At 34.7% G+C, this 12,859-nt stretch overlaps 1 protein-coding gene across 1 annotated transcript; it reads right to left on the reverse strand.

Moving 5' to 3' along the window:
- Positions 1-2,034: 2,034 nt before the first annotated feature.
- LOC113508962 lies at positions 2,035-8,997 on the reverse strand. Its single transcript, XM_026892176.1, has 3 exons — positions 8,367-8,997; positions 6,888-7,099; positions 2,035-2,712 (listed from the first exon to the last, which is right to left on the reverse strand). The coding sequence occupies exons 1-3, from the start codon at positions 8,383-8,385 to the stop codon at positions 2,566-2,568; spliced, it is 378 nt and encodes a 125-aa protein (XP_026747977.1). The 5' UTR covers positions 8,386-8,997; the 3' UTR covers positions 2,035-2,565.
- Between the last annotated feature and the right edge of the window lie 3,862 nt (positions 8,998-12,859).

Raw genomic sequence — 12,859 nt, forward strand, 5'->3', positions numbered from 1 at the left:
TTTTTTTTTGCAGTGTCCGTCTTGTAGTTTTTTGTATAATAATGGATACGTATTTTTTAATTTGTCCCGTAAACATTAATTGACCAAATTACAGTGAATGAAACTTACGCGTGACGTCACGATTGAGTGTAAATTTTACTCTATCGTTACGTCACAAGCGTCTCCTAAACTTTAAAGCAGTTAATCTTTGTCAATTCTAGTTTTTCTGAAAAAGGAAAAAATACGTGTCTCATACTTTTCAATTATCTAACTGAGGGACTAATGAGATTTTTTCTTTTTATACCCAGTCATCATCCCTATTATAACAGTTGACATTTTCACAGATTATGTATTCCGGTTGTCGCTATAACAACAAATTGTTTTAACATACATATTTTGAGGGATTTTCAAAGACATGCTTTCTTTGCTGTTTTTTCATATACGGAACTCTTTTGCGTGTTCGACTTGCACTTGGTCGCTTTTTTTATGGTCTAACGAGATTTTTTTGTGCAGAAAAAAAAAGAAATACTTATTTTTTTATATTAAAAAGCCTAACTTTAATCTCGAATAGAATCTTTAGTTTTTACTTATTAAATGTGTGTAATATCAGAATATTTCATACATAAGACTAGGAATCTCATTAAAAGAACAATATAATATAAATATAATCATAATAAATTAATTTTAAGTTTAAAATACATTACTGAAGAATTTTGGGACAAATATCACCAGCCTATATACGTCCCACTGCTGGGCACAGGCCTCTTCCCGTATAGGGAAGGTTTGAGCATTGATCACCACGCTTTAACCGATTCCATAGTACGATATTTGGAATCCAAAGCCTGTTGACAAGTTACATTACTCCTCGCCCTAACGCTGACGAATCACTCAAATGTATTGAACTGACAAGTCAAAGTCACGTCACTTGTCGAAACGGAATGTCATTTCAACATTTGAATTTTATATTCGTTTTATATATTTCAAAATTCTTTAGTAAGTTTCTCTCTTATATGATCGCCAGTGCCTCTACCGGTAAAGAACTAAACTAAAATCATAATTTATAATAAAACAATACATTTTTAGGATGCCGTACCCTAATTCCGAACCCTTTGTTCGATTTCGGTATTCCACGAATGCTGGTCCTGAGTCTGGGTGTCTTTGTGCATGTGACTTGAATGTTTGTGAAACTCCCGCGATACAAGTATGTGACTGCTTAGAGCGGGACTGTTTTCAAAATAAAAAAAAAGCAACTATATTAAAAAAAATAAGCTATTCGTTAATCTGAATGGCTTTAATGGACTACAGAATCTAATTTTCTTATCAAATAGTAGAATAATATTGCTTTGGTTTCATTTTTTTACCGCTAGAGGCACTGTTCGTAAAATGGCCGCTATGTGTCCGTTGTCATGTAAATAATAATTTGTATAAATTGAGGTTTATAATTAAGGTCTGCATTTTTAGAGGTATTTTATCAAGTGAGTAATTTATTTAATAAACGCATTTAATCAGATTTCTGTTTGTTTTATTTGTAATTTGCTAACTCTTAAGTTCAATCCTACTAATGTTTGTTACTCTTTTACGTAAAAACTACTGAACCGATTTTGATGATACTTTTTACATAGATAGCTTACACTTTAAAGTATCTGGTGCAGTCAAATAAAAAGCAAACTAATTTATTAAAAACTTTTATTTCTAATATTACGTAACATACATAGCGTTTTTATTGTTGTGACGCTAAAATCCTCGCAAATTGCTTACACACGTAGTATAAATTGTCACGAAGGCGTGACGTCAATCAAATATGACGTCATCTTGACGTAAAAAGCACAAAATAACAGCTTGTAATAGAAATGTCTTTGGCTAAAATGGGATTGGGCGGGTCACGTTAGCCGTATTTACAGCGATCGTTGGACCAAAGTCAGCACTCTATGGGAGCCAGCGGATGGACGGCGTCGCCGTGGGAGGCCTAGGAAGTGGTGGCGAGACGATCTGAAGCTTACCGCGCAGGCTGGTTCCATGCAGCCCAGAATAGAGAATCATGGAAGGATTTGGGGGAGGCCTTTGCCCAGCAGCGGGACACAGTGGGATAGAGAAAAAAAAATAGAAATGTCAACATACTAAAAATGGTGGACAGGTGTGTTAGTAATTTGCGTGGATAGTAATTTACACTTTTCAAGTAACGAGCTTCTTTTAATAACGATATCATGGTAAAATGAACACTTTTTGATAATATTTGCACGCCTTGTCATGACATTTTTTAAAATTATAATGTCAAATATTTTGAAAGTTATTACCGGCTTACGATCCGATACATGAAGTAATTTTGGCATTGATCTAATTAAATATTTTTTCATGATTTTGTGGGCGAAAGCACTGGAGAAAATATTTAAGAAAGAAGCTGTATTGTCAATGTTTCAATAATTTTACCTGATATTAAAGGCTTCCCGAGAAATTTCGTGAGAAATTTAAATAAATTGCCCTCGATGAAAGGTCAGATTTGAAATAATAGCTCGTGTTTAGCAAATAGGCCATTGAAAAGTTGTCCAGCCCTGTCAAATTACCCGCGCTTTTACAATTGTTTTTTTTTTACTTCCCTAGGTCATCGTAATAAGACCAGGCTATGCTGTGATCGTCTTGAACCTTGCTGTTCTTGGGATCATGAGGTTTACTCTTAGAAAATAGATTCTTCAGAACTCTTAACATTTCTGAAAGAAATGTTTCGGCGTCTTTTACCTGTAATATGTAGAAAGGAAAAACTATATAGTCTACTTATGGAAAATATTACAAAATTGCTATTTCAAGAATAGGCGTGATTCCAAATATAGTTTTAGAGATGATGACATTTTTATCCGCGTCCGTCCATAATAATGGATACGTATTTTGTCCCGCTGTAACTTTAAGCAATTTTAAAGCAGTTTTTCTTTATAAATATTTGTTAGAATAAGGAAAAACTCATCATCCCTATTGTAGATTATTCCGAAGACTTACGATCGTTCTGTTCTAAAATATGTACTTACATGATTTTTTAAATGAAAGAAGATGGTTTTCTACTTACTCATTAGTTCTTTTACGTTAGTTTCCAATGTTAGTTTTCTGCAAAACTGTCAAATCTAACTGTCTAGCTAATGAATCCAACAATTACCCACACACAATATGAAAATTAAAAACTACTATACGTGTGAATGTCACTGTCTTAAAGGTTGAGACCGATTTGAATGAAATACAGCAGTGCCGGCGTTAGGGGGGGGGGGGCGTGATGGGGCGATGGCCCAGGGCGACAAATTTTGGGGGGCGCCAAGGTCTGAAGTTGGAGTCTCTTGCCTCTCCTGGCGCAAACCCTCAGAACTGTGCTCTACGCTAGAGGTGGAATACTTCCACCGCCAAACGAAACGTTAAAGGAAAGATGAAATTCTTAATATAATTTTACTTGGGATCAGCAAAAAAATAACACTCGATATTGCTTCCCTCAAGTGGGCGCCACAATATTTCCGCCCGGGGCGTCGGTGGCCCTTACACTGGAATTACTTGAATGCTTCGTGGCCTCCTGGGCCCCAATTCATTGAACTCGAACCCCAATTCATCCCGATCAATGAACTCTCATTGGCAATTCATGGTTTTACTTCAATGATTTGACAGTGTTCCGGCTCGAACTGAATTTCGAATTATTGTGTTGGGATGCTTAGGAGATGACAAATATATTAGTATCATTTTAATGCAGTTTCCATTAATTCATCGGCCATAGTAAATAGTCAAATTGGAGCCATGAGTCTTACATTCAGAGGTCAGCTCGGCACACTCAAGTTCGCTGGATCAGCTAGTGTATTATAAATGTAAAATTTGCATGGATGAATAACGGCCGAACGGGTGAATCTGTATGAAGTTTGTCACAGATACAGATACTGAAATTATTGAAACGTTGCCGCGGTAACTCAGTTGCTAAAGTGACTGGCGCATTTTGCGAAAATCGAAGATACGAATCCTGTCGAAATAGGATATGTCTGTATTCTTTATATTCACGCGTGTTAATTGATTGGATACGCGGCCTTGTTGCGTCAGCTCATGATTAAGGACTCCGGTTGGGTCCGAAACTAGACGGGCGATCCCGATAAATACGCGTGAGTAAACCGTTATCAAATTGAACAATTATATGTTTGAGGTAGGTAAATAAATACTGTCTTCGCTGTTGTGTTTATTTATTATAATAATACATTATGTTCTGAGTAAATGCATTAATTCACAACCTAGGTGTATCCAAACACCGTTTTATTGTTATAAATAAATGTATGTGATGTTATTAAATGGCGCCATTATAGGTGAAAAATAGGATTATGAAGCCGCGAAAGTCCTGTCAATTTACGAAATTAAAATGGCGGCCAGGGCCCCAATTCCACTACTTACATTAATTTGCTGATTAATAAAGGGAAAGCATAGCTTTTTTAGAGGTTTTTTTTTAATACATTGTGTTGACAGTGAGTGTTTCGCCCAGAATGAATGAAATGTATTTCTATTTAGGAGAATACGAATAGTGTCATTTTAATCCTATTTTCCATTCAGTCATCGCCCATTGTAAATAGCGGAACTGGGGCCCAGTTCTTTATTTCTTTAATGTGTGTTTGTGTAAAAAGCCACGTCAAGATTGTTTTACTTTTAAATGTTCCTTATTAAATGGAGTATAAATAAGAATTCAAGCACGTCTAAGTACAAAATAAATAGTTTTATTATTAATTTTCTATTGTACTTTAAATATTTACTATTTCCGTTAAAACTTACACTTATATAGAGCCTGCGATATTTTACTTTTTTTTTATTAAAAATACCAGCTTTTAATTGAGCCACTGCTGGGCACAGGCCTCGTATAGGGAAGGTATTGATCATCACGTTAGCTCACTCCGGGATCCAGATTTCATTTTTTGTAATAACAATATCTCACAATCTTTCCCTTCATCATTTCTTACTAACATACGGTTTCTTAGACCTAAGAATTTTGTAAAACTTTGAATTAGTAACATTTTAATTTCGCCTGCGTTTGGATTGGATCTGCATTTCAAGCATAGAAAACCATACACATAACAGCAAATCAAACGTGATATTTTATGCATTGAAGCGGAATAAAAAATGTACTTATCACCTAAAGCGTAAAGCGCGAAGAAGTCGTGTTGTGTGCAGTACACGTAATATTGTTTTATGAGTATTTCATTTTTAGTTCCGTACCAGAGGGGGAATCTGTTGTCTGTCCTTACGTTTGTCACAAATTCCCCGATTCTGCTATTTTACAATGGAGGATGAATTAATGGCAGTTGGATTAAATTTGACAATATTCGTATTATTCACAATAAACTATTTGACTAAATCTAATAATATAAATCTGTTTAGTCACATAGATTTACAAAAATATTGCGAATGGATCTTCGAAGATAAAAAGAACTTAAGTATGGTACTGGGGGCTAAAAAAGGGCACTAGTAAAAGGCGTACTGGTAAGTGACGTCACGCGAGATTCAAAACACTGTATTCCCTTCATTTTTAATGAAAAAATAACAACTATAAAATATACGCTTCCAATAATTTTTGGCAATCTAAGTGAGGTCGATACAGGTTTTTTTGTCATAATGGAATTACCTATTCTAAATTCATTGCGTTAACCGTGAGTTTTCCTCTCCGTACTGAATTTCCAATTCCATTCATTCATCGGCCATTGTAAATCGCGGAATTGGAGTCCCAGCAGTATGTCATTTAAAACTATTATAGTTAGACGGTGAAAATTTTGACAGATGATGAATGTATGTGGTCACAATAAATATAATTTATACTAAAAATTAATGACGATAAAATTATTGGTGGGTGACAAATAAATTTGAGGGTTGTTTCAAATTTATTTGACACCCAACCGCTTTGTTTTTCTCTATCTTATTTGAACGAAGTATAAGCATTAGGCTGCCAGTTTACCAGCTTTTTAATATGTAAGCCTAATTATTAAAAATACAAAATTAGTCTAAAAATTAAAACTACAAATAAAATTAAAGAATAAATCTAACTATGTAATGGTCTAACTACAATGAAATTATTATACATGATATAATCTACGCAAAATGCAAACAGACGGGGGCCATGACGTAATAAGTGAAGTGACGTCATTATGACGAAAGCAGCATTTAAAATGTTTAAAAAAATGAAATGATAATTTTGACTGCACGGATAGCCGATATAGGCGTCACTATGCCAAACTACACCGCGCAGGACAAGCATTTGTGTGATCCACGAATGCTTGTCCTGAGTCTGGGTGTCTTTGTGCATGTGACTTGAATATTTTCGAAACACTCCGCGGCAGAAGGACTAAATTCGTTAGTAATGGAGTATTAAAAAAATATAAGTCACCAAAATGGCCGCTACATCTGACAGCAAATTGCGAAGATTATTTTCTAAATGATATTTAAGGTTAATTTAAATGTACTTTGAGATTAAATTTTTAATTTATGTTCTTTAATTTGACAAGTTTCACTATTAAAAAAGTTTGCGTGTCCTTATGTACTCGCGTAAGAAGTTATACTTTGGCATAATTAAAAAAATAATTGCATGCAAGGAATATTGAATTACAAGCAACAAAACAGCTAATAACGTTCAGTTTTAATCGCGCATCGTAAAATTACACTCTCATCATTTTTTCATACGCCAAAACAAGTATAACCTCAAAATTATATAAAAACTACATGAAAAAAATTGACGGCGTTTCATAGTTATTGCCGTGTGACAATTTATCGGTCTTTCTACATGAATACTCAAACTAAGTGAAATGAAACAGATTCATGAAGTATTCTAACTTAGAAAATAGGCCTCGATGTCTCATGATCGTGTTGTAAGTCGCATTAAAATATCCATGGAGTAAATTTATTTGTCGGACTCTCAAATCTACCTCGCGTTTTGTGTTCGTGAATAGAGACAATAATTTGTCCTTGTCTTCTACATCATCGGCTGTCGCTCGTTCGGAAAACTTCGTTGATATATAAGGGAGGATTTCTGGTGATCCATAATTATTCGGATCCTGTATTTCTTGTATTTGCACACGGTTTTTCCAATCGGACTTCTGTGAATTTGCATGTGCTAATAACAAAACGCAGAGTGAATCTGGAATAGAATTTGTTGATTATACTCTTTGCCTAGGTAACTGGGTTGAGGAGATCAGATAGGCAGTCGCTCCTTGTAAAACACTGGTACTTAGCTGAATCCGGTCAGACTGGAAGCCGACCCCAACATAGTTGGGAAAAGGCTATGATGATGATGTTAATTTTTGTTTCTTTAGACAAATGCCGCAATCGAAAATAGAAAGCACTCGAATGCTTGGAGATGACAGGTCAAAGTCACGTGACTTAAAAAGAAACTGAATGTCATGTACCTACGTACATTTGAGTGTATTCAATTTACAATCTTTATATAAATGTTTACTTGTATGAGGGCGAAAATATTCCCACAATTTTTTTTAAACGACTCCCTCACTAAGGATTTTAATCCTTGTGTCGTGGAGGTTTACAAGCTTACAACTCACATGCACAAAGACACCCAGACTCAGAACAAGCATTCGTGGATCACACAAATGCTTGTCCTACGCGGGGATCGAACCCGCGACACGACGCGCACAGTGGGTTTGGCGTGGTGACCTTAACCACTCGGCTATCCGTGCAGTTCACCAGGGACTGCAGAATTCAAGTGCGTGAGATGAGAATTCTTATTTTTTCGTGTCAAAAAAGGCACCTTATAACTGAGGCTTCGCTGTCCAGGCTGAATCTCAGGAACAGATAGCAAGACGGTTGAAATTTCCACAGATGATTTAATTCTAAATTTGTTTTATGGTCATTAATTTTTTAATGTTATAAAATTGTTTTGTCACCCAATCCGATTTTTATACTATTATCGTGAGCCAATTCGTACGAAGCTCGCAGTATTGGTAATGCAACTCGCTTTTGACCAGCGCCCTAATTCTGCTATTTACAACGGCCGATGTATGAATGAAATTTAGCTTAAAATGACAATTTTCGTATTTTCTTAAGCATTTTTCTACACAATAATTGTAAATTCAGTACGGAACGGTACACATAAGGTCAATACAATTAACTTCCAATTATTATATTGGCAAAATGCTTAAGAGAATAGGAATAATTTCCAATTTAATCCAATTGCCATTCATTCATAGGCCATTGTGAAATAGCAGAATCGGGGCCCTGTTTTTTATTGATCTGCTGCACAGTCAACGCGCGTGGCTTTGTCTAGAAAATCACATATTGAATTGTTCAAGTGTGTGTTGCGTCACGTCAGAGGTCTACGGGCGGTTTAAACTCCGACACCAGGTTGTACATCAACCATACGATAAGAAAAACTATCACAAAATAATACTCACATCTTAAAAAAGAATTCATCACTGCGAATATTTAACAGACGTATGTTACTAAACGCGGTTCGTTGACAACTATGAGTGAGAATTCAACAAAACGCTACGAAAAGTCAATTTGTAATTTTTAATTAGACAAGCGAAGTTACAATAAAAACTAATTGGTTTTATATGGAATAACTGTTATATGTTTTTGCGAATCGTTGTTACGTTGGATTTTTTTAAAGATTTTTTGCTTAAAAAACTTTGAATACAGGCGCGGTAGAAATTTTTTAATTTTGTTTTTTTTTTTCTAAACGCAGTTTATTTTTGCGTAGGAATGCTTATTCTGTTCATTGTCTGTCAAGATACAATTACTTTATTGTTATTTTAATTAATCTTATTATACTTAATATTATAAAGTTAGATTTTGTATCAATTTGTTCGTTTGAACACGGTGATCTCAAGAGCTACTGGTCCGAATTGAGAAATGCTTTCAGTAGTAGATAGTTTTTATTGAAAATGCCTGCAGACTATATACATTCACGCTATGTTTAATAGGAGCTGAGCAGTGATGAAATATGTTACAAAAAACGTAACGTACGTCGGTAGGTATATCTACATAACCACGTCGGACGAAGTCGTTAGCAACAACAGCTCTCGTCGCGCGTCGCCGCGTCGTTCGATCCCCGCGTAGGACAAGCGTTTGTGTGATCAACGAATGCTTGTCCTGAGTCTGGGTGTCTTTGTGCATGTGACTTGAATGTTTGTAAAACCTCCGGGGGGACAAGGATTAAATTTGTTAATATAAATAAGATAATTAACCTTTTTTAAGTCGGGAGATCAAATAAATACGCATGATTAAACAGATGTATCGTATGATATATCTTCACCAAGTTACTATAGAAGTGTAATATGTAGATACGTATTTAGATATATATAAGTATGTTTATCAGTTGTCTATTCCTCATAATACAAGCTTTGCTTAGTGTGACACAAGATGGCGTTGTGTGAAAGTCGTGGATCTTTTGAACCCTTTTGATTTTGTCATTGACTGTATTATAATATCTAAATACGTATTAGATATAAGTTAATTGAAAGCTCGCTACACCTTAATCAGCTAAATTAACAGTTAATTATACACTTAAATACTTGATAACAAATATAATTAGTTAATTTTATAAGCTTGAATAACGGTTTGAGTTTTACTATAGAAGATATCAGGGTTCTGTACACAAAGGAGTAAACAGGATTCTATTTACGATGCGCAGTCAGTCTATCTGTTACTAGGTAGTATCTCATCAAAATCAAAAGTTTTTATTTCGAATGGCCTGTTTTTTGGCACTTTTAAATCGTCACAGTAGTGGCTCTAGTTGCACGGTTCCAAAGTGTCATTAATATGGAGAAAAACTGGCAAGAAACTCCATAAGTCCATTTTTCAATTGTCCAATTTTCTTAACAACCACCATTGATGAGAATGAGTATTCTCATCAATGGTGGTTGTTAAGAAAATTTAATTTTGACATAATTATGATAATGATAATTCTGTTTCTGCTATAACAAAAAAATACTTAGGAAGCAGACCAAAACGTGGATTTCCTGCTGTTTTTTTTGTAGTTCTGTTTTTCACGCACATGTACAATTTATTTTGATTTTTTTGGTACTGGTTTCCAATTTACTTAAATACCAAATAGAAACACTTCATCATCAGACAGGACTCGAACCGGCCACTCCTGAAGCAATAACCAGTTTACTAAATAGAGACCAGAGTAATAAAATCCATCCATCGTTGAAAAAGACTTGTATTTTCACACAGCGCCATCTAGTCTCAAACTAAGCAAAGCTTGCATTATGAGTACTAGACATCTGATAAACAAGTGTATATAGCTAAATACATACTTCAAAATTTTTATTACGACCAGATACGAAACAAATGATCTTGCTCATCTGCCAAAAATTGATCTTGAGTGGGAATCGAACCCAAGACCTCCGATATAACAGTCAGGGTCACTAACCACTACACCAACAGGCAAATGAGAGAAATAAAACGAGAAAACATACAAAATTAATGATTTATTTAAAAAATATGTATAACAATCTACACTCCTGCAAAACACACACAATTATTAGATTTTCACAATCTTTCGAGTAATATTATTTTAATAGTGTGAGAAAGACAGCACTATACGGCAGTAGTGGCATCTCTCTTCCACTTCACAAATATTACTGTTAAGAATCATTCCCTTGATATGATAGAAATATTCTAAAGAATATTTTACTTAACACTGGCCATGGTTATTTAAATAATAAATTATAATAGGATATCTGACTAAGGGCCGATTTTTCAATCGCTAGATAACTTTTATTCGACGAATAAGTTTGACGTTTTGACAGCTTTTGTATAGAAAATATGTCAAACGGCCATATTTATCCCTCAGATAAAAGTTATCTAAATCTTATAATCGAAATCTGTTTAGTCCGTCAGACAGATTTCCAAAAAGTCATCATCATCCTAGATTTTTCCCAAATACCAGATTCAGCTAAGTACCAGTGTTTTACAAGGAGCGACTGCCTATCTGACCTCCTCAACCCAGTAACCTGGGCAACACGATACCCCTTGGTTAGACTGATTGTCAGACTTTCAAGCTTCTGACTACCTGTAACGACTGTCAAAGATGTATGAATAACAGCCGGGACCCACAATTTTTCCTCTTATCTCATTAAGGAAGATTTAAAGCACTTAAGATGACGAAATGTTTGGTGGGGGCTAGTAACATCACTTGCTAGTAAAAAGCGTACTGGTAAGTGACGTCACGCGAGATTTTAAAGTATACAATATTTTTGGAAAATCTGTCTAACGGACTAAATTGATATTTTTTGTCAAATACCCCATTTGTGTAAATGTGTAGCGAAAAAGCACAATTTAATGATTACTATCTTTTTTATTGAAAAGCAACGATCATACAACCCATAGACACCTGATACTCAGTGTAATACACCGAAACAATTCTGTGAACTATCTGAGGTGGAGGAAGCGGGGTCCTGCATTCTGATTGGAGCTCTCAAGGTCAACGTTAACGCGGAAGTGTTTCCGGCTCACGGTACTGGTCGAAACTAATTCTAATTGTTGAGTGACGAGTGACGAGCGACCTGTATGAGAGTTGTGAGGGTCATGTGTTGACAGAGAGCGGGCGACTGGTGTGAGGTGTCTAGGGGTTGTGTGGGCGTTGTTTAAGTTTTATTTTTACTCATTTCGTATTTTAATAATATATTTTGCATGCTTGTATTTTGAAGACATTTTTAAGCTTAATAAGAAAATTATTTTATCTGCTAACGTGTAAGAATATTCTTGAATAAATAAGCATGGCTCTTTGGCTATCAAACTTATGTAAAGCAGTTTTAATTTAAATTATTAATATAAAAATTAAATTAAATGAAAACCCAATATTTACTAAAAATCATTCGTATATTATCATTTTGATAAAACTGATCGATTAATTATAATTATCACCATTTGAATTGACATGTCTGTTTCAAATGTCATATTTTCTATACTTATATGACGTATTAATTTCCCGCCAAAAAATCTGTCATGTTTTTGAGAATATTCGATGTAGAAGCTAAGGGCACTCGCATTTAATTTTTATCCCACTTTTTTATACACTCACTTTTCTTGTTTGTTTGTCGTTCCGGTTGGATTTTTGCAACTCAATTTTGAGGCACTTCTCGATAAGCTAGCAGACTGACATTTTCAGGTCAGCTTCAAACCCGATGACAATGCAATTTACAACTATAAATTGGCTGGACCGATTTAGATAAAAATTATAATTTAAAAACGTGGGTGTTAAGATTTTTTTATTCTATTAATTGATTTCAAATTTTCAAAATTCAAATACATTTTTGATTTAACATAAACATGATGAAATTGAAAATAAAAATGGTCTTTCTCAAGACGAAATGCAAGCAGTAAGCTTTATTCAAATTCAACAATAAAACACATTTTGATTGAATACTTAATTATAACAATTATACTTAATAATTAAAACGTTAAAGCAAGGAAATAACTTGGAATATGGCTTTTTATTATAATAATATCTATTTAACTGTCATAGCCTAGTGGTGTAACCGTTGGACTGCTAAGTCAAAGGTCTTAGGTTCAAATCCTCGCACCAAAGTCTTTTTGAATTCATGTGCGTATTACAAAGCAATAGGGTATATGACTAAGGGCCGATTTTTCAATCGCCAGATATTTTTTATTCGACGAATATGTTTGACGTTTTGACAGCTTTTGTATAGAAAATATGTCAAACGGCCATATTTATTCCTCAGATAAAAGTTATCTGGCGATTGAAAAATTGGCCCTCTGTCAAATACCCTATTATCACTTGCTAAAAACGGTGAAAGAAACCATCGTGAGGCGCGACACACCTGAGAATTGTTCAAGAGTGTGTTGCGTCACGTCAGAGGTCTACGGACGGTTTCAACTCTGACACCAGAAGTACCTTAAAGGTTATATAATACTA

This window comes from Trichoplusia ni, chromosome 3 (assembly GCF_003590095.1).
Source record: "Trichoplusia ni isolate ovarian cell line Hi5 chromosome 3, tn1, whole genome shotgun sequence".
NCBI lineage: Eukaryota > Metazoa > Arthropoda > Insecta > Lepidoptera > Noctuidae > Trichoplusia > Trichoplusia ni.

What these genes read in the sequence shown, in the direction of transcription:
- LOC113508962 (XM_026892176.1), bottom strand. An exon ending in TCACGAACACAAAACGCGAG is followed by an intron (nt 2,713 to 6,887) that starts GTAGATTTGAGA and finishes TACATATTACAG; the next exon opens with GTAAAAGACGCCGAAACATT.